The sequence below is a fragment of the Balaenoptera physalus genome (assembly GCF_965194825.1).
Source record: "Balaenoptera physalus genome assembly, chromosome: 19".
In the NCBI taxonomy this organism is placed as follows: domain Eukaryota; kingdom Metazoa; phylum Chordata; class Mammalia; order Artiodactyla; family Balaenopteridae; genus Balaenoptera; species Balaenoptera physalus.
The window spans coordinates 3,908,425-3,929,138 of record NC_138900.1 but is presented as its reverse complement, the minus strand read 5'-3'; the positions used below and the strand labels follow the sequence as shown (position 1 = coordinate 3,929,138).

General features: G+C 61.2%; 2 protein-coding genes across 4 annotated transcripts; one reads left to right on the top strand and one right to left on the bottom strand.

Annotated features, from left to right (window-relative positions):
* The first annotated feature begins 267 nt into the window (after positions 1-267).
* Positions 268-17,394, top strand: CNOT3 (CCR4-NOT transcription complex subunit 3). 3 transcript variants are annotated; one of them, XM_082436340.1, is made up of 18 exons: positions 268-540; positions 5,731-5,805; positions 5,922-5,989; positions 6,256-6,330; positions 6,445-6,534; positions 6,761-6,889; positions 6,986-7,081; positions 8,273-8,492; positions 8,588-8,721; positions 9,197-9,253; positions 10,631-10,961; positions 11,039-11,162; positions 12,017-12,215; positions 14,113-14,212; positions 14,303-14,501; positions 14,701-14,833; positions 15,505-15,630; positions 17,018-17,394. In XM_082436340.1, the coding sequence occupies exons 2-18, from the start codon at positions 5,781-5,783 to the stop codon at positions 17,114-17,116; spliced, it is 2,205 nt and encodes a 734-aa protein (XP_082292466.1). In that variant the 5' UTR covers positions 268-540; positions 5,731-5,780; the 3' UTR covers positions 17,117-17,394. The 3 variants fall into 3 exon arrangements, with proteins under 3 accessions (XP_082292466.1, XP_082292465.1, XP_082292467.1); XM_082436339.1 differs by having other exon boundaries at positions 8,270-8,492; XM_082436341.1 differs by lacking the exons at positions 10,631-10,961; positions 11,039-11,162; positions 12,017-12,215 and having other exon boundaries at positions 8,270-8,492.
* Positions 17,350-20,448, bottom strand: LENG1 (leukocyte receptor cluster member 1). Its single transcript, XM_082436746.1, has 4 exons — positions 20,316-20,448; positions 19,158-19,340; positions 18,322-18,581; positions 17,350-17,646 (listed from the first exon to the last, which is right to left on the bottom strand). The coding sequence occupies exons 1-4, from the start codon at positions 20,445-20,447 to the stop codon at positions 17,433-17,435; spliced, it is 789 nt and encodes a 262-aa protein (XP_082292872.1). The 5' UTR covers position 20,448; the 3' UTR covers positions 17,350-17,432.
* Positions 20,449-20,714: the final 266 nt, after the last annotated feature.

The window sequence follows — 20,714 nt, the reverse complement described above, 5'->3', positions numbered from 1 at the left end:
TGGATTGACGCACGAGTCCTCGCGCTGGCGTGTTGTGCCCCGAGGCGGGAGGAGGCGGAGGAGCGGGCAAGAAAACCTGAGCCAATCCTAGCAGCCCGCGCAGGAGGCCAATCGAACGCCGCGCCTTGGAGAGATGGCCCAATCGGCGAGAGGGGGCCGGCCGCATCCCCGCTAAGAACCAATAGAGCGCGTCCGAGGGGCAAGAGCGACGTGCGGCCGGAGCAATGACAGGCCTATATTTGGGGCTCGGGGGCGGGTCGGCGCCAGAGACGAGAAGAGAGGAGGGGAGGCCTCCTCCGCCGCCGCCATCTTGGACCGGGCCCGGTCAGCTTCCGCGGAGCCATCGGCAGACGCCGCGGCCTCCCTTGAGCCCCGACCCCCGTCGTCAGAACAACCCCGGGCCCACTTCCCCCCACCCCACTTCCGCTTCGCGCCGCTATCGCGATAGCGCCCGGGCCCGGGGCGCGAGAAAAAGGCGGCGGGCGCTCGCCTCCCCCGCCTGTCGCGATACGCTCCTCAGCGGCGGCGCCAGCTCCTGTGGTGAGAGCGTCAGGCTCGACTGGGCCGGACCCCTTCCCCTCCTCCCCCGGCGCCGTTGGCCGCCTTCCCCGCCGCCTCCCGCCCCTGCGACCCCGCCGCCTGTCGCGATATGGCCGCCCCCGGCGCGGCGCCCCCGCCACCGCGCGGCCCCGGCGCTCGCCGTCGGCCCGGCGGTGCGCGGTTCCCCCGCCCCCGCTCCCTCCTCCACGCCCCTCGGCGGCGCCCGGGGGTCCTCCCGCGACCCCGGCCCCGCGCGGCGTCCGCGTCGGGCCCCCGTGGGGTGTGAGGGTGCGAGGTGCCCGCCCCTCTCCGCGTCGGTATTGGCTCCTCGCTGGAAGGATGGAGGCGCCTTGGCCGCAGGTGCCCGCCCTCTCGGGGCTCAGGTGCCTGCCCCCCTCGGCAGCAGCCCCTGTGCTTGGGGGGCGGTCTCCGGGCGAGGCTGCCCCCTTCGCGTGGGTGTGGGGCTGCGAGTCCCCTGGTTGAGGACCCCCGTGGGGAGAGGGGGTCAGCCTTCCCGGGGCCAGCACTCCTCTCTCCGCTCCCCTCCCACCGTGGGCGCCACTCTCCTCTTTGGGGATGGGATGGGGGGTGAACTCCCCTGGAGTGAAGATGCCACCTCCAGGAGTTGGAGCCTCAGCCCAAGTTTCCGCCTCTGTAGTGAAAAGTCCCCCAGGTCTAAGGCTTCCACATCCCACAGCCCAGGCCTTCCTCCTTGGAGAGTCAGGATTGTCCCTGGTGTTACCCGCTCAGGCCTCAGCTCTTACTCCCTGGGTCTGGGTATCGGTCTCTGACTTGTTGCATGTGAGCTCTCCCTGGATCCAGACTGGGAAGGGGGCTTCCTCTCGATGTCACTCCCGCCTCGGGGTCCTTGTGGTGGGGCTGTTGAGCTCCCCTGGGTCTCAGGTACCTGGTTCTCTCTTGGTGGGACCTCCCAGGTTCCCGCTCTCTCCACGTTGTTAATGATCTCCTGTTGTGGGCAGCGCCAGCACCCCTGTGTCTAAGCAGGACCTGCCTCTTAGCTCAGGGGCTGTCACCTCCCCCGAGGTTGATGCTCCTGTCCTTTCGGCACTGTTTTTTTGGACACCTTCCGTCACTGCCCTCACCGTGTCGCCTGTCGCTTCCCTCAGTCTGAGGCTTCTATCTACACTCACATCAGTTCCTGCACTGGGGTGTCGTCTTTCGGGGGATCAAGGACCCCACCCCCTCGGTGCTCCTCCAGGGCTCCTCGTTGTGGGTGTGTGAGCTTCCCGGCACTAGGGAACCCTCTTGGTGTAACAGTCGTGGAACCAGGGCTCATCCCTACCCGTACCCACCCTGCTAGAAGCCTCTAGGAGTGTAGGACTTTTTAGAGCTGAGGTTCTGGTACTGTGAGGTGTGGGGTTTTGGGGCTGGAGTGGTGCCTTTTTCCAGGACAAGGAGCCTCTCAGTGTTGCCTCCTCCAGGGGTAAGGTTCCTGCCTGTATTGGCCACTCTTGGATTTGAGGTGTCTCTGCCTTTCTGTGTGTCCCCTCCTGTGGGACTAAGGACCCTCTCAGGTGTTGGTGCCCAGGGCTAATGCTTCAGCCCCTGCTTGTGATGTCCCACTGGGTGGGACTAGGCTTCTGTCCTCTCCTGAGGCACAGGTTCCTTGACGTGGGGGTGTGAGATGCCCGAGACTTGCGGGGGCGACCCCACTGTTGTCACCTTGCCCAGGACTGAAGATTCCTCTGGTGTAACCTTTCCAAGGTGGGATTTCCAGTCCCCCACCCTTGGTACTGGGCCTCGCAGTGGGGAGATAACTCCCTCCGCCCCAGGACCTAATACATCCACCTTCCGGCCTCTCAGATCTCTGTGTGCCAGCGTCAGCAGCCTCCCAAGTTAGGGATGGCCTTCCAGCATCACTTCCCAAGCAGGCCCGCTCTCCTGTCCCCATGGCGCCAGGCTGCTCTGTATCGGCCCGTGACAGCCCCCAGGATCAGGGACCGCTTGGCTCAGCTCCCCAGGACTAAGCTTTCTGCTCCGCCTGCCCCACTCCTCATCAGGCCTCTGTGTGTGGCAGCGTCATCTCCCCTGAGGTGGCGTGTTGGGGCTCTTTGTTACTTTCAGCCCCTCACTTTACGGTGTTGGCTCTTGTGGGTCTGGCACCCTGCTCGCCCTTCCCACCCCCTCAGTACAGGCTCCTCACTCGTGCGGATGTGCCTTCTTCTCGGACGGAGTCTTGTGGTTAAGCTTCCGGGGCCAAGTTCCTAGATTCCTGGGAGCCCTTTGAGACTCCACGCGGTGAGAACACCAGGTCCTCTCTCCCCGAGATGCCTGCCCGTCTCGGAGTGGGCCTGCCGTGGTTCCCGTCCTTGGGAGCATCTTGGTGGACCCTCCCAGAGCGGTGGGGCTCCCAGCCCTCTAAGCACGGGACTCTTCTGTGGGGGCATCTCTGCCTCAGGACTCAGGCTTCAGCCTCGTTTCTGGTCCTTTGCTGGGGATCTCAGCTACAGGCACCCTCTTGCTGTGGGGTTTTTCTGTGGAGAGGGGTTGTTGTCTCTGCCGCTAAGACTTGCTCACTGTAGGACCCAGTCTGTCGAGGGGGGCTAGTACCTGGGCCCGGCGTACTTACCCTTCTCTGGAGGCGCTGCCTTCCTCAGGGCAGGTCTCCTGGTCTCAGCTGTTGCCCACTTTGAGGTTCTGTCTGAAACATCACTCCCCCGGCTGGGGCTCTTGTTCCCTTGGCACCTTGCTTCCGACTCCTTCGGGACTTCCTGCTGCCACCGTCTGTTGCCCCCTCTGGAGGGTATCACCTCCTCAGCTGGGCTGGGTGTCCCAGCCCACTCAGTGTGGGGACTTGGAGAAAGCCTCCCCTCCCTAGAGCGTGCAGTGCCTTGTTTAGGGGTGTAAGCTGGGCGTCCTGTCCCTCTGGGCTGGAGCACCCGGCCGTGCCCAGCATTGGGCTCCTGGGACGGAGGCCGGGAGTATAAGCGCCCGTCTAAGCTTCCTGTACCCACCCCACAGCCCTGGGCAGTAAGAGGCTTTTCAGCGTTGGGGTGTTGGAGCGCAGACCTCAGTGTTGGGGTCCAGGCCCTCGTGTGAGCTCCCGCTCAAAGGCGCTTGCCCCACCTCAGTTTGAGTCCCTTCTGTGCAGCTCTCTCCTGAATCCTTTTCCTGGCCGCTTCGCCTTCCTGGAGCTGGAATTTCCCGTGTTGGGATTGGGCCCCACCTTGGCATGTCAGGCAGCCCTGGGCCAAGGGTGCTGCCATTCCTCTTGCTTGCTCCTTTACGGGGGAGATCCACGCTCCCCCGAGTCACAGGTCTGCCGCCACGCAAAGTGGGTCCCTGTCTAGGACGCTGCTCTGAGGTTGAGGGCCAGCCCCGTCACGTGGGCTTCTGGTTCTGAGGCGTGCTCTCTGATAACCCTGTGCCACCGGTAGCTGCTAGCCGCGTGTGATTTAAATTTCAGCTAGTGAGCAGGAAAATTTTTCATTCCGTTCTGTGTTGCACTAGCCACGTTTGGAGCTGTCGAGCGTTCAGTGGCACAGATATAGAACGTTTCTGTCACTGTGGAAAGTTCCGTTGGGCCGGACTCTTCTTTGCGTTCCCTTCCCAGTGGGTGGAGGCCCTCTTGCTGTGACTTCCCTCTGGGTTAAGGCTCTGAGTCCTCCGTGTAGGGCTCTTGCTGCCTGGGCAGTTGGGGCTGCTCTGGGGCACCCTGCCCTAGGCCTGTAGAGTGGGCACTCCCCAGATCTCAGGAAGCCATGCTTTTCAGTAGAGGCCCCCTCGCTGGGAGCGGGGAGCTCCTGCAGCACAGGTATAGCCTTCCCTCCCCAAGGCTCCCCATCTCCCCTGGTCTTGGTGTCGGGCCCTAAGGTGCCGCTTCCCCCTGGGCGAAAGCTTCTGGTGACTCCCCTTTGACCTCAGTCCCCTCTGGGTTGCATGTAACTTCTTTAGGATGGAGGTGCCCATGTCTCTAAGTATTGGGTGCTTGTCGGAGGGTTTATGTTTCCCTGAGTCTACGTTGCCAGTGCACTTGACACGTGATTCCTTCGTGTGTGCCGATAGCTCCCGCACAGCTCGGGTTCCCTTCCATCCTCTCACCTTTGTAGGAGTTCTCTTCTCCTGCTCTTCTCTCCAGTGGTGCTTTCTGCCCCCACACCTCGAACCCTTTTTGGTATTACCCTCTGTGGGTTAGGAGTATTATCTCCTTTGGTTTAAGGATCCTTCTCTGGAATAAACAAACTTGTCAGAGGTCTAAAGCTCTCTTCTACTTGGAACCAGCCATGTCTGTGCGGGTGGGTTTAGCTTTCACAGTTGTAGGCATCTTCCGTGTCCCCCCACTGCACCTCCCCTTTGTTCCTTACAACTGATACACGTATAAATGGTATCGGGCCCTTCTCCATGGGATGCAAAATTCTTTGTCTCCTGACTTGTCTGAGGAGTAACCTCTCCCTGTGTTAGGATTCTGGTCACCTGTGTGCTTGACTTCTCTATGGGAATTGTGGTCTTCAGGTCTAAGGCCTTTGTCCCTAGCAGGCAGCTGTGTGCTGCATGACATTTTCCTGCTCTAAAAAATCCTTTTGAGTATCATCTGGGGAGAAAGTGCTCCATGCTCTAGGAGTTTTCCATTTCCTGGGTCAGAGGCACACAAAAAGTATATCTTATATATTTATTTATGTATTTATTTATTTTTGGCCGCGTTGGGTCTTCGTTGCTGCGTGCGGGCTTTTTCTCTAGTTGGAGCAAGCGGGGGCTACTCTTTGTTGTGGTGCGTGGGCTTCTCACTGCGGTGGCTTCTCTTGTTGCGGAGCACGGGCTCTAGGCGCGTGGGCTTCGGTAGTTGTGGCTCGCGGGCTCTAGAGCACAGGCTCAGTAGTTGTGGCGCACGGGCTTAGTTGCTCCGCGGCATGTGGTATCTTCCTGGACCAGGGCTCGAACCCGTTTCCCCTGCGTTGGCAGGCAGGTTCTCAACCACTGCGCCACCAGGGGAGTCCCAAAAAGTATATCTATTTCCTTCTTTCAGCAAACTTCCAGAGTCCTTTTATGGACCAGACCCTGTGCTGGGCAGTCAAGGCAGCATAAGGAGAACTGGGCCCAGTCTCTGTCATCAGGCAGTAAATGCATCTTCCCCTTTCCATCCCATGCACCCTGTTCCCAACCTCGTTCATGTCTCTGGGTTTGGACCAGCCAGGGAGTAAATGTGTATTCCTTCCGAATCTCTCCCAGCAGCGTCCTTCTCCAAGAGAGTATGAAGAGAGTGCGTCTGTAGGGCAGGGAAGATGGCGGACAAGCGCAAACTCCAAGGTACTAGGTCCACTGCCTGCTGCCTGTGTGGCCACGTGCTGACTCTCCTCGCAACTCCTCTTTGGATCCCTGCTGCCTTGGCAGGACGCTAACAGCCTTCCTTCCTCCCTGGCCAGGTGAGATTGATCGCTGCCTCAAGAAGGTGTCCGAGGGCGTGGAGCAGTTTGAAGATATTTGGCAGAAGGTACAGGGGCTGGCCCCTAAAAATCTGGGTGGGTCTCTAGGGAGGAGAGGACAGGACAAAGTTGAGGAGTTCCTGAGTGTCAACCAGGGAGAGGGCCTGCATGTCCAGGTGCCAAGGACCTCAGAGAAGCAGCTCTGAGATGGATTGGTCCTGGGGGGTTGTCCCCAGAGTCCCCGGCCCACAGAGAGAGACTGGAGTTTTACCACTGGAGTGGGCAGTAGGGCAGCCAGAACCACACAAACTCCTGGATTCTCTCCATCCCTCAGCTCCACAATGCAGCCAACGCGAACCAGAAAGAAAAGTATGAGGCTGATCTAAAGAAGGAGATTAAGAAGCTTCAAGTGAGGGGGCTGGGGGTCCGGACTCCTGTGTCCTGAGGGCGGGGGGAACAGGGAGAGGAGGGGGCGGGGGCCTCGGCGCCCGGGTCCTGAGTGTCTTGCTGTTCCCACCGCCAGCGGCTGAGGGACCAGATCAAGACTTGGGTAGCATCCAATGAGATTAAGGACAAGAGGCAGCTTATAGACAACCGCAAGCTCATTGAGACGGTAGGAGCCCAGAGTCTGCTACCTGAGAGGTGGTGGGGGGTGGGTCGGATTCCTGGGTCCCCAGAGGTCCTGAGAAGAGTGAGATCTCTGCACCTGGGGAAGGTGGGAGGCGAAGGGCTGGGAACCTGAGAGTGGGGCTCCTGGGGCTCCGGTTTGAGTGTCCACTGGCCCTGAGTCAGCTGCTCTCCCACCTTCGGGAGCCCCCTTCCAACTGTGCTCTCCACAGCAAATGGAACGGTTCAAAGTTGTGGAGCGAGAGACCAAGACCAAAGCCTATAGCAAGGAGGGCCTGGGCCTGGCACAGAAGGTGGACCCTGCCCAGAAGGAAAAGGAGGAGGTCGGCCAGTGGCTCACGGTGAGTCAGGGTAGAGGAGGAGGTGACCTGGGGCCCGGACCCTGGCTGTATGAGAGGACTCTGGCTGACCGCTTGCCTTTCCCCTCCCACCCCCAGAATACCATCGACACCCTAAACATGCAGGTGGACCAGTTTGAGAGTGAAGTGGAGTCACTGTCGGTGCAAACACGCAAGAAGAAGGGCGACAAGGATGTGAGTGGGGGGCCCCTGTGCCCAGAGGACAGAGATGCGTTGGCGATCAGGAGAGGCCGGCTCTCCGGCGTGTGGGAGTCGGGGCCTGGGCTCCTGGGGCAGACAGGGCCGGCAACTGGGGTTAGGGGGTCAAGGGGTGGGATGGGGAGGGCTTAGCAGCTGACTGGAGGGTGCGGTGTGCAGGGAACAGGTGAGGCGGACTCCAGGGTCCCACCTGGGTGTCTGGGTAGACGTTGGGGCCGACAAGAAGAGGAGCGCTTTGGGGGAAGATGCTGAGCTCTGCTTGGGTCGCCGAGTAAGTGTGAGACCTGAGGGACAGCCAGGGCAGGGAGGGTACGGAGCTGCAGCTGTGGCCTCCCAGTACCTAGAGGGCCCGGGTCCTAAGGAGAGGACAGCAGGTGTGGACAAGGGCGGGCATGGAGGAGTGGCTCATTTAGCCTCAGGAGAAGGGTGGTCCGAGACAAAGCCAGGGCTCAGGACCCAGATTCCAGAAAGCCGGGGTTGTGGGTCCGAGTTCATAGGGCTGCAGACTGTCTCTGCCTATTGACACAGGAAGTACGGGGGACAGAGAGCTGGCTCCTCGGGAAGCTGGGGGCGGCGCTGTGCCAGAGTTGGGTGTCTGAGACTGAGGGGTCTGGAACCGTGGGCTTGGAGGGAGGTCCTTGCAGACAGGAGGGATTTGGAACTGGGGCTAGGATGTCAAATCCTAAAGGGAGTGGGGCCTTGGGAGGGAGCCTAGGAGACAGGCCTCTGAATCTGGGCTTCCTCTTAGGGACACGTGGATGGGGGTGGGGGTCATGGTGGTGACAGATGCTCAGAGTTATAAACAACAAGCTTCCGCCAAACGGGGATTGCCATTATTACTGTTAGAGCAAGACAGGGGCGGCTATGCTCCTGTATTCCACAAGGTGCTCGGAGCTGGTGGGTGGGCTGGGCGGTCAGGCGGGGTGCAGATCGGGCCCCGTTGTAGGGGAGACGCCGGGATCCCTGGCTCCTTCAGCACTTTCCAGGGATGTCGGGGTGGGAGGAGCCGCGGGATCCCTGAGGGGTCAAGGCGGGCAGACCCCGGAGGGGCTGGAGTGGGGCCTCTGGGTCTCCACCAGGGTCAGGGACTGAGGACGGGTTCTGTGGGGGCAGGAGGGGCAGGGCAGGCCCTGCAGCCCCTGAGCCTGGCCCTGGGCTCGCCAGCAGAAGCAGGACCGGATCGAGGGCCTGAAGCGGCACATCGAGAAGCACCGCTACCACGTGCGCATGCTGGAGACCATCCTGCGCATGCTGGACAACGACTCCATCCTCGTGGACGCCATCCGCAAGATCAAGGACGACGTCGAGTACTACGTGGACTCGTCCCAGGACCCCGACTTCGAGGAGAACGAGTTCCTCTACGACGACCTGGACCTCGAGGACATTCGTGAGGCCCGGGCTTGGCCTGCGGGTGAAGGGCGGTGGAGGCCTGGGGTGGGGGGGGCGTCCCCACCGGCTCACACCCCCTCCACGCCCCCACAGCACAGGCGCTGGTCGCCACCTCCCCGCCCAGCCACAGTCACATGGAGGATGAGATCTTCAACCAGTCAAGCAGCACGCCCACCTCCACCACCTCCAGCTCGCCCATCCCGCCCAGCCCGGCCAACTGCACCACGGTGAGGCCTGTGGGTCTGAGTCTCCAAGGAGGGCACAGGGGGCGGGGGCTGAGGAAATGTCCTGCAGGAGGGGAACCTCGGTCTCCAGGGTCTGGGCCCCAAGGGCTGTAGATTGCCGATAGGGTGGCTAGGGCCACACGTGGGTCCTGGGTGTGGAGGAGGGAGGCTGGTGCCTGGGGTGCCGAGGAGGCTGGGCCACTGGACACCTGGGAAGGGATGGAGGGTTGGATTCTGGAAGGAGAGCAGGTTCCTGGACCCTTAAGAGCCTGGCACGTGGTGCTGGCCCCCAGAAGACAAGCAGCCTAAGGAGCAGGGTTTAGGTAGGTTCCCCAGTGAGATGAAGGTCACAGGGGCTTGAACAGCTCTGGGGCTGGCAGGTAGGTCAGCTGGGTTCAGATCCGGGGGTTCAGAGATTGGCGTCTTTGTCAGGTCCTTAGAGACACACAGGTTTCTGACTGCACCTCTCAAACCTCAGGAAAACTCTGAAGATGACAAGAAGAGGGGACGCTCGACAGATAGTGAAATCAGCCAGGTGGGTCCGATGGGCGTCGGACGTTGATGGGCCCAGCACTCGCTCATTCGCTGGTTTCCAGAGGCTTACTGAGGCCTGAGTGTGGCCCCCATGCTGGGCTTTGGGGACGCGGTGGGTCAGGCTGCCCTGAGGGAGGCCTGCGGTACTGATGGGCAGGCAGACAGGTGCGTGGCTGGTGCTGTGGTCAGGAGATGCTTCTTGGGAGCAGCGTCTGCCCTGGGCATTAGAGGAAGATGCATTCCCGTGTGGGGCAGCGGCAGGAGGCATAGGCCAGGCGTGGTGGACATGGAACTGTGGAGAGGTGAGCCCAGCCAGGCCCGCTGGGCTGACCGCGAGCGCAGGACCTTAGATTGTCAGGCTGAGGGGCCCACACCAGGTGGACCAGCTCTGAAAGGGCCCAACAAGCCCCAGAAATGATAGCTCAAAAACCACACAGGTTTCTTTTCTTGGGCGCGCCCTGGGCCTTGGCTGCGCAGACGGTGTACGTCACAAGTTTCCAAGAGGAGAAGTGCCTCTGAGAGTTTTTTCTCCTTAGTGAACCCTGTGGATTCTGCTCACGTCTCCCAGGGCAGCAGCACACTTCAGGAAATGCTGCTGCACCGGAATGCTATCTTTAGGCAGGAGGAAAGTGAGCCTGAAACCCCTCTGGGGGCTCATCGGAGGGCTGGTCCCGAGGGAGACCCTGAGGGCGGAGTTGATGAGGCTGGTACGGGACCCGGGTGACCATGCGTGGTGTTGGGAAGGAGTTGGTCGCAAGTCCTGCTTGGTGCGGAGTGAGCGTGAGGTGCCCGTGGGGCCTCAGGATGGGTCCAGGAAGCAGTGAGGACGACAGCCAGGTCGGCTTGAGAGGGCTGGTCAGCAGCTCAGCTGCGGGCTGTCATGGGCACGTTACCCCACGTGCTTTGTGGGGTATTGGTCATTAACGGCCCCTTGAGTTGCTTTTGGGACAGTTTAAGTGACATTCAGAATTACTATCCTGTTTTCAGCTGTTCTCTCTTCTCCCCTTGGACTTCTGGCTGGGTCCAGCTAACCTCATACTGAGGACATTGATGTGTTTCCCACGACTCCCCTGTCATCAGGTGGATGGGTTTCTCTTACACCCAAGTGGTGTCTCAGATCCGTGTGGGACATCGTGGGGATGTCCAGGCAGGACGTGGCAAGCTGGATGCAGGCTAGAAGTGCACGAGTGTTGTGCGCATGAACGTGGAGGTTGAAGCCATGAGGGCGAATGGGGGGGGGGGGGGTCACCTGGGTCCCCAGGGAGGGGCAGCAAGGCCAGCACCGAGGATGGAGCCTTGTTCTGGGGAGGGGTGTGCGGGAGGCCGGCGAGACCTGCGGCCCACTGGGTCCTGACCCTCTCCTCCCTCCCACCTGCAGTCTCCAGCCAAAAACGGCTCCAAGCCTGTCCACAGCAGCCAGCACCCTCAGTCCCCAGCTGTGCCGCCAAGCTACCCCTCCGGCCCCCCGCCCGCCGCCTCTGCCCTGAGCACCGCCCCTGGCAACAACGGGGCCCCCGCCCCGGCAGCACCCCCAAACGCCCTGGGCGCCAAGGCCAGCCCAGCTCCCAGCCACAACTCGGGCACGCCCGCCCCCTACGCCCAGGCTGTGGCCCCGCCGGCTCCCAGTGGGCCCAGCCCCGCGCAGCCCCGGCCCCCCAGCGTGCAGCCCGGCGGCGGCGGCGGTGGAGGCAAGCAGAACGGCGCCACCAGTAAGTGGGAGGCGGCCGGGAGGGGAGTCCCGGGGTGGCTGCCGCAGGCCCCTTTCAGCCCCTCTTCCTTCCCCCAGGTTACAGCTCAGTAGTGGCAGACAGCCCGGCAGAGGTGGCTCTCAGCAGCGGCGGGGGCAGCAGTGCCAACAGCCAGGCCCTGGGCCCCCCGTCTGGCCCCCACAACCCACCTCCCAGCAGCTCGTGAGTGTCCGGCCTCGGGCAGGGCTGGGGACAGGCAGCCTTTGGCCCGAGGAGGGACGGGGCCGCCCCCACGGTCGCCACACGGTGCAGATACAGGCCCTGCCCTTGCCGGTGGGGGCTTCCCCCAGAGCGCTCTCCCACCCGCTTAGGTGCTGTGTCCCGACTGCTTCCCAGCTGGGGTATCGTATACGTGTGTCCCCCAGCTCTGCCCTAGAACATTCCTCGCCTAAGTGGGATTGTTCTCAGAGCCCCCCGGTGACGCGTTGGAACGCTCTGGCTCTCCCTTTCCTGCAGGCGTCTTGTGCCCTCCCGCCTCCTCCCGTGTCTGTGTCCTGCCCCTGGGCCTCCTCACTCCGTCAGGGGGCTCAGCGTCCACTTCTCGCAGCGAAGGGTCCCAGTCGTCCTTCCTCTCCCCGGCCACCCCTCCAGGTCTTAGGTCAGACCGTTTCCCAGAAGAGTGGCCCAAGAGAGAGCTCAGCCTCCTCTGGGGGACGGGGCAGAGCTCCCCGGGCGCCTCAGCCCTGGGCTCTAGGTGGGCTGCTCTGCTGTGTGCTTGTTTCCCGCCCCCTACGCGGGCCACTGCGTGTAGGAGGTGGCCCCACGGGCTCCCTAGAGGACGCCGAGCCGGCGGCCCGGGAGCACCCTGAGAACGCTTGTCCCCGCGGCGCTTCTGCACGGAGGGGTCGCGAGGCGCGGGCCCCTCGCCCGGAGCCGCTCTCCTGTCTGCGTCCCTCGGCTGGCCCCGTTCTCTGTGCGCTCTCTCTGACTCCTTCCCCCGACCGCCCAAGTCTTCCTGTCCGTCCCGCCCTTGGGGACCCTCCTCTGAGCCTCCAACCCTTTGTACCCCTCCCCAGGAAGGAACCCAATGCGACAGCCCCAACGGGGGCTGGGGGCGTGGCCCCAGGCTCAGGGAACAACTCGGGGGGACCCAGTCTCCTGGTGCCACTACCTGTGAACCCTCCCAGCTCCCCGACACCCAGCTTCAGCGAGGCCAAGGCGGCCGGCGCCCTGCTCAATGGACCTCCACAGTTCAGCGCTGCCCCGGAGATCAAGGTGGGCCCCGCACGTCCCCGGCGGGCCCCGAGCCTCTCTGTCCTGGCCCTGTGTCTCCACTGCAGACGGTCGCTGTCCCCTGGCTCCAGGTCTCTACCTGCCATCTCCACCTCCAGCCCTTGCTGTGTCGCTCTGGCTTCTCTCCCCTGGCACACCTGCATGCTCACGTCATCTCCGGGCTTCTCTGCCACCCCCCACCTGGGTCTCTGTCCCTCTGGGTACTTACCTTGCTCCTGATTGTACTTGCTTGCTCACTCCCCGGGTGTCCACTGTCATTGCCCTGCTTCCAGCCCTCGGTCATTTCTCCCCATAAGACGTATTACTTCACATGGCCCACCATCCAGAGCTCACCGCCCTCTTCCCTTCTACAAAAACATTTAAGTCCAGAAAACGCTTGACGTCTGCTCTGAGCCACTTTGTGCTGGGTAAATGTAGCCACTTCCCACCTTGCGTACAGGGAGCAGAGTGGGACTGTATGGCGGGCGTGTCTGGGTGGGATGGGGGCCGGGGTGCTGTGGACCCACGTGCGTGCATCTGACTTAACCTGGGGAGGCAGCCCAGCAAGGTTTCTGAGGTGGAACTGGGGCCAGGTCGTGTGGGGTCACAGCGGCAGGCGGGGCAGACGGGGAGAAGTGGCTCTCCCTGGCTGGAGTTCTACGAGGGGCTGATGCCAGAGCTGTAGTTAGAAGGCTGGGAAGCAGGGTTCAGCGGAGGCGAGAGGAACGGGGTGCATGCAGGCTGGCTGCAGGGCCAGAGTCTGAAAGGGCAGCAGCAGGACGTGGGTTGACCATCTGGGGCAGTGAGTTTTGGGATTTATTTTGGGTTTTTTGTTTGTTTTTTTGGCCGCGCCACACGGCTCGCAGGGTCTTAGTTCCCCGACCAGGGATTGAACCCAGGCCCTCCGCAGTGAAAGTGCGGAGTCCTAACCACTGGACCGCCAGGGAAGTCCCTGGGCCAGTGTGTTTTAACTTCACTTCTGCAGGAGGCAGGGTGAGGAGGGCCCCACTGTCAGGGTCCAAGCTCCGCACTGCCTCCTTACCTGCCTGCATCTGGAAAATGGAAGTAATTGCAGTCACTCCTCCAGTATGATAGGATGCTTGGGAATAGTCCTCACAAAGCTGTCAGGATAGTTGCCGGCTCAGAGGCAGCACCCAAAGTTCAGGAACACGACGGACAGGAGATTCAGTGTATGCGCTTTTCTGGGGGAAGAAACGAGCCTTGAGATTCTCAAGACGGGTCCACAACATTTTTTTTTTTTTTAATTACTGGGTGAGTGATGGGGAGTGGTGTAAAGGTTTTGAGTAGAAAAATGACAGAGAAAGACATGGCTGGAAAGGTCCCTCTGGGGCCTGTGAGAACAGGACGGTGTGGGGCGTGAAGGTCTGGGCGGCAGAGGATAGGCCCGCAGTGCAGGTGCCTCCGAGGGAAGAGAGGCCTCGGTGACTGAAGGGCGTGGGGAGTGGGGCGGTGAGAGGAGTGGAAGGCGACTGCCAGTGGCCGGCGGTGGCCGGCGGCCGCGGAGACGGGCAGGGGTCTTAGTGCGCACGTGGGGCAGCCGGCAGCGGGCGGGCTCCTCCCAGCGTGTAGGCGCGCAGACGGCTGGGAGCTGCTGCCGGCTCCGTGACGGCGGTGGCGCTCGGGCTCTCCGCTGGTGTGACCGTCGCGGGGCTGCACAGCAGGGTCCACACGTGCTAGGCGCCCCTCTGTCTGTCGGTGGACACTTGGTCGTGTCCAGGTTTTCTCCCCGCTGTTAGGTGCTGCAGTGGACGCGCTCTTACACTAACGGCCTTGGCTTAGCTGAAGCCCCACCGGAGCAGGCGAGGGTGCCGGGGCCCACGAGGACCCAGTGCCAGCCCTCGGCCCTGGACCTCAGGCCAGGCACGTCTTCCCTCCCCAGGCCCCTGAGCCCCTGAGCTCTTTGAAGTCCATGGCGGAGCGGGCAGCCATCAGCTCCGGCATCGAGGACCCCGTCCCCACGCTGCACCTGACTGAGCGAGGTGAGCGTCCGGGGGTGGGGCGGGCGGTCCAGGAGGGGCCGGACGCACCAGCCTCACCGCTCGCCGACCCCACCTCTGCCCTTCCCGCAGACATCATCCTGAGCAGCACGTCAGCTCCCCCGGCCTCGGCCCAGCCGGCCCTGCAGCTGTCGGAGGTGAACATACCGCTGTCGCTGGGTGTGTGTCCCCTGGGGCCTGTGCCCCTCACCAAGGAGCAGCTCTACCAGCAGGCCATGGAAGAGGCCGCCTGGCACCACATGCCCCACCCCTCAGACTCTGAGCGTATCCGGTGAGGGGCCACGCGGGGCGGGTGCAGGCCCCTGAGTCCGAGGGAGCCTTGACCTGGGCTCCCCACAGGACGCAGGGACTGAGGCGGTAATGCTGGGTGATGTGGTGCCTGAGACGCTCCCTTTGATCCACGAGAGGAGAGAAGGCAGGGAGGCCGGGGGCTGCCGCCCACCGGCACTGACCGTCCCGTCCCCCCACAGGCAGTACCTCCCCCGGAACCCCTGCCCGACGCCCCCCTACCACCACCAGATGCCGCCCCCGCACTCGGACACCGTGGAGTTCTACCAGCGGCTGTCGACCGAGACGCTCTTCTTCATCTTCTACTATCTGGAGGTACAGCAGGGCCCCCGGGGCAGCCTCGGGCCCCCCGGCTTCGCCGCCACCGCCGCCGTCCCCCCTCGGGCTGGAGGGGTGAGGTGGGTGCCCCACTGCGGCCAGCGGGACCGCACCCCTCCCCCTTCCCCAGTCCTGGCCCCCCCCCCCAAAGCAGGCCCCTCCCTGTCCCCACTCCGGTGCTGAGGTGTCAGGTCAGTTGAGGCTGAGGGCTGGGTTGGTCTAGCACAGCACCCAGGGAGCCCAGCCCCACGGTGCCCACCCCGATGACTCTCACTGTGCCGCCGCGCTGCTCGCTGGCATGTACTCGGGCCTCCCTGGGGACCGCTAGGGAACTGTCCAACCTCTGCGTGACCGACCCAGTGAGTCACCAGTGACCCCCTCCCTCATCCAGCCTGAGAAAGTTTCTAAACTGCCTCCTCTCAGCTCTCGTCACGATTAGTTTCTCTTCTCAAAGCTTCTCTGAAAGCAATTTCCACCTCCCGTCTCACTTTCCTTCTCCTGACCAGCATTGGTACGTTTTGTGCCCCAACCCACCCGTACTTGGATTGTCCAGCCCAACCTCGGTCTGTGGCGGGGCCTGGGGCCAGCCCTGTCGCCCTGCCCCGTCCACCTGGCCCCCACCCAGTTGCGAGGCCCCCTGATCCCCCGTTCCATCCTTCCTTCCCCAGGGCACTAAGGCACAGTACCTGGCAGCCAAGGCCCTAAAGAAGCAGTCATGGCGATTCCACACCAAGTACATGATGTGGTTCCAGAGGCACGAGGAGCCCAAGACCATCACTGACGAGTTCGAGCAGGTGAGGGCCCCTCCCTGCGCCCCGTCCACTCTGGTCCCGCTGGCTGAGTCCAGGTAGAGTCCCCACTCCACACGCAGACTGGCAGCCCTGCTGCCTGCTCCCTTTGCCACCACCTTCAGCCAGCTCGGCCCCTCAGGCCGTCCGCCCTGCCTGGGACGCCGTCCTCTTCCTTCCTCACTGGCCAACTCGCGGTCAGCCCAGAGGTCCCAGTCTCCATGTCCTTCCTCAGAGGAGCCTTCCCCAGGTACACACACAGCCTGTGCCTCCACCCCTCCTCTGGCACGGTGGGGGGATGTGGTGTGTCTCCCACGCAAGAGCATGGGCTGCACTGCACGGGGACCTTGACAGTCCCCAGCACCCAGCAGAGCAGGGGCTCAGCAAACACGGATGGGGAAGCTCTTTTGCTGTTCTCGTAATTGATTGATTGGGATCTCCCACTTCTTGCAAAACACTCTGGAGCCAGACTACCTGGTTTGGAACCCAGCTCTAGCTGGTGACCGTGGACACTTCACTTGAACATCTATCTATCTGTCTCTACTTCCTTATCTGTAAAAACGGGGTAACAGCACCTACCTTTATGCAGTTGTTATGAGGATTAAATGAGTTAATAACGTGTAAGTACTAAATGGTGCCTCCTATGTAGTGTCATGGGCGTACTGTACTTTATTTCAACTTTCAGTTGGTATGTTCCACAGTGGTTTTTTTCCACCAGATCTTTACCTGATGCCAAGCACTGAACAAGGGCTTTGTCCTCAGGGAACTCAGTCTCCTCTCCTCCATTCCTTCAGGTTCTTTGAAGCATTTCCACCATTCATTCAGAACCCGGCCCCATTCCCCCTGTGTCTTCTCGGACACTAACTACAGACGTCCTGTCCCCTCCCGGTTTGGTCCAAAGTCATCCTCTAAGTCAGTCAGTGTATTTCCAGGCATCAGTCCTTCAGAAGTTCCCACACCACCGCTGTTGCCAATAAAACGTCTGTCCTGGCAGCGTGCCTGGATGTAGACTCCAAGCCTGTTCCATGGCCTCAGGGGTTTTGTGAAGACGAAACCCTAGGACATACATCACGTACTCAGCACGTGATCAGTGCTCGGAAAGCCACAGCCATCGAGAGAAGCAATAGGATGCTTGGCACACGTGCCCGGGGTCGAGGCCCGGCTCTGGCGTGTGACCTCCCTGCACCTCCCTCTGCTTCCTCTGAGGCGGGAGTGCTGATAACGTTTCCCACCTGAGCAGAGCCTTGTGAGGGTGGAGTGAGACGGCGTGTGCGTGCAGGGCAGTTGGCCTGGTGCCTGGCTCATCCGTGGCCCTAAGACCTGTCCCTCTGTCGGTCTGACCCAGATCCCCGACCACCTCGTCCACTCACTGACCGCCTTCTCCCCCGGCCAGGGCACCTACATCTACTTTGACTACGAGAAGTGGGGCCAGCGGAAGAAGGAAGGCTTCACCTTTGAGTACCGCTACCTGGAGGACCGGGACCTCCAGTGACACCGGCCCCTCCCTCCACCCTTCCCTCCCCCCGCATGCTGATCCCCCTGCCCAGGTGAGGGCCCTGCCCTGGAAGACTGGGGGGAGGCCCCAGGCCATAGGGCAGCCCCCTCCCCCAGGAAGCAGGGAGGGGGCCGGGAGGCTTTCTCTTCCTCTCAGCCCCACCCTGGGGGCCCGGGGGCGAGGGCTGCCCCCTCCTCCCCTCCCCAGTGAGGGACATTTTTTGGTAAACCTATTTTCATTTTGGAAAATATTTATGAATAAATAGTTTTATATGACGGCTGGCAGCAGCGGCCTCTCCTGTACCCCCTCAGAGTCAGTGAGTCAGGGGGCGTTCCTGCTGGCGGGGGCGCCGGGCCAGCTGGGGGTTGAACTGGGAGTTGTACCGCCTCCGCCGATCGTCCGCCTCTTCTGGCTGATCCTCCTGGGCTGCCGTGCCTCCAACCCGGGCCAGCAGGGCCTCTGCCCGAGCCCTCTCGGCCGCTTCCCGCCGGAGACGTTCAGCTCGAAGCTGGTCCAGGGATGGGGGTCTGGGAGGAGACAAGAGTCGGTTCAGGAAGCTGGTAGCCCCAGGAGGCCCCGCCCTCCCCCAGTGTCCTCTGGGAGGGAGCTGCCACCTGGGAGGGAAGGAAACTGGTGCTGGGACCCTGAAGCTGGCCTCGCCACCTCTAGAGGCGGGTGCCCCTCCACCACCAAGCCGCTGTACGGCACTGAGCACAGCCTGGCCCTCCCCATTCCCTCATCTGTGGGAGAAAGGAGACGGGTCGGTATAGCCAATCTACACTCAGGGGTCTGCATCCTAGGGACACAACCCTGCTTTAACTCTAGCCCCACGGTTCTCATGCTCTGGTCTCAAAAACTGAACCTCAGAGAGCTTTGTTTCAGTGGATTTTATCTGTCAATATCTTGCATATACAAAATGAGAAATCTTAACACAAGTGAATGTTCCACCAGCCACATCAGTGGTGTCGTCTCATATCATGTAGCCTCTGGGAACCCCGAGAACAAGAGTGAAAAAGTTAAATGATGTTATGAAAATAGGCTTGACTTCGCAGACCCCGTGAAGGGGTGTCAGGACCCCCGGGGTCCCTGGACCACGTGTTGAGAACACGTATCTAGACCCCAGAGCCCTCCCGTCCCAACCAGAGAGAGCTTCCATGGTGCCCGCGTGGCCACGGCCAAGCCCCAAGGCCCAGGCTCCTTACTCTTTGGGTCGTTTCTCAGGCCCCTCCTTTTCCTTTCTGCTGTGACTGCCATTGTCACCACTGTGCTTTCTCTTCTTCCCCAAATGTTTCTGCATCTCCCACAGAGGGTCCAGGCGGTTCTTGATCTTCTCATCTGGTCCTGGACCAGACGGGGGGCCGCCCCGCCTTGGGGGGAGCTGGTACCAAGGGAGCTGAGTCTGGGCTTCCGCTGCACTCTGGCCCAGGTACGTCAGGATGCCCAGAGCCTTCTCTTGCCTCTCCTGAGGAAGACAGAAAATGTGGAAGTGAGAATGTCAACTGTGTCTCCTCTAGGGGAACCCAGGGACACCCAAGGTTCCCGAGGCAGAACCAGACATTGAGCCAAAAGGCCTGTCATGAGCCAACTCTGCCAGGTGCTGGGGACACAACAGACCAGTACGTGCGGGGCTCCTGCTCTGGGGCCACAATGGCAGCTTCAGAAACAAAAAGCACAGGAAGGAGGGGACAGGGCAGAGCTGCTTTAGGTCAGGGTTCAAAGGCATCTTTGGGGAGACAACAGAAAAACCTGAGAGAAGCAGGCAAGGAAGGGGAGTGACTGAGGCGGGGGGGAGGAGGCACGTTCAGAGTTCGATGGGAAATCCCTGAGAGCAGGTGAGAGACCTGAGAGGTCTGTACCTAGCTGCCGGCAATAACCAACACCTTTTAAGTGCTATGTTTTGGTACTGTTCTGAGTTCCCTACATTAGCTTGTTTAATCCCCACCATATCCCTAAACACTCCTCAGTCACACCTGACGGGCAGGTGCTCCCCTTCCCCCAGCTCCATCCATGACTGACAAAGAGGGCAAGACCGACTTACTTTCTCTCGTCGCTTCTCTTCCTCATACTCTTTATTGCCTCTGCTCACCCCCTTCCCTTCTTCCAGCAGCTCTCGAAACAGATCCACAGGGCCAGAGCAGCTTGGGGCTCCTGCTGCTGCTGCTTCAGCCGCAGGTAGTGAGTTCTGATGCCTGGCTTTCTTCCGTAGGAATTCTGTGCGGGCCTGGGGGAAAAGAAAGGTATAGGCAGAACATTCAGAACCTAGATGTGACTCAAGGAACTGTGAGCCTGGTGCTGACCACAGAAAACCGCAGGCCCTGGTGCTGGGGGCTGTAAAGGAAGGGAGCAGGGGCGCTGGGAGCCCAGAAGCGGCACCTATCCCAGCCTGCGGAGAGGGTGGGGGAATGAGGCAACGCCTGGGTTTGTAAGCTACCTTTCAAACAGTAAACCAGGGGGGTTCCCAATCTCGAGTGACACAGTAAAAACAGCGACGAAGGCAGCCAATTCGTGTATTAGGACAGGTGATCTGAATTCCAGGCAGGGCTCCATGTCACTATCCCCAGTTGATTTGCAATCTCTACTGATAAATGTGAATTTTAAAAACCCTGACTACCTCCTAGCCAGTGTTGACAATCAGATTAGCCAAAGGACAGAAAGCTAGGTGTAAACCAAACAGGTTAGGAATTATAAAGAGAGCCTCTGGTGTTTGTGTGTGGGCAGCGGTGCAGGCAAAAGGCTCGCCCGACAGAGCGGAACTGGCTTGTTCCACTGTCATTTCGCTGTGTCTTCCTCTCTGAAGCCATCTCACTTCTCTGCACAATGGAAATGACAGCCTCTCTAAGAACGAACAGTGCTTGACAGATTCGGCAAGTCAAGCGCTCTGCACGGGGCGAGCATACAGTAGGCGCTTACTAAATAGGGAGTTTGTGCAGGTAAACTAAAAAGTGGTCCGAGTTTCCTTCAATTGTCCAGGGCTTCGTTTATTCATGAGCTCCTACTCTAGGAGTGGGGACAACCAAGACCAGGGAGAATTCGAGGTGGGATCCGGAAAAGACCGCACACGCTTCCAGGGAGCCCGGCCCCTAATTCCGGACGATGTGCATTGCGCCTGCGCGCCGTCCCACTTCCCACTTCCGGTCCCTCCGAGGAGCCTGGGCGCTCCGCCCCAGAGCCTCGCCCTGCCGGACTGGGAGCTTACCTCTTGCTGAGCGAGCAGCACCCTCCGCTCACGCTCTTTCTCCTCCTCCCGGGCTTGGGCCTCGTCACGCCGCACACGGGCGACATTGTCCTTGTTCCGGACGTGCCAGCTCTTCTTGGGTAAGATATTCATGGCGCCGTAGCTGTCCACGGACTGGCAGGCCCGCCTTCTAGCACTTCAGATTGGCGAGAGGATGGCCCCTCCCTGTCTCGGCCATGGATTGGTCCTGGACTATTTGGCACGCCCCTCTGGGTCTGTAGCGAAAGTTGATTGGCTGAGACGCCCACCTCCCATCGCCCGGAATTGCGCGTGTTGTCGCCTAGCGACCGCCTCTTATCAAGATTTTGAGTCAATCACAAGTGTCTCCGCCCAGACACTACTGAGCGCGGCCTCTGATTG

Coding starts and splice junctions, on each gene's coding strand:
- CNOT3 (XM_082436339.1), top strand. CDS start 5,781: ATGGCGGACAAGCGCAAACTCCAAG. Junction 8,493..8,587: donor CCTGGACCTCGAGGACATTC/GTGAGGCCCGGG, acceptor ACGCCCCCACAG/CACAGGCGCTGGTCGCCACC. Junction 12,216..14,112: donor GCGCTGCCCCGGAGATCAAG/GTGGGCCCCGCA, acceptor TTCCCTCCCCAG/GCCCCTGAGCCCCTGAGCTC.
- LENG1 (XM_082436746.1), bottom strand. CDS start 20,447: ATGAATATCTTACCCAAGAAGAGCTGGCACGTCCGGAACAAGGACAAT. Junction 19,341..20,315: donor TGCTGCTCGCTCAGCAAGAG/GTAAGCTCCCAG, acceptor CTTTTCCCCCAG/GCCCGCACAGAATTCCTACG. Junction 17,647..18,321: donor CCTGAGAAACGACCCAAAGA/GTAAGGAGCCTG, acceptor GTCTCCTCCCAG/ACCCCCATCCCTGGACCAGC.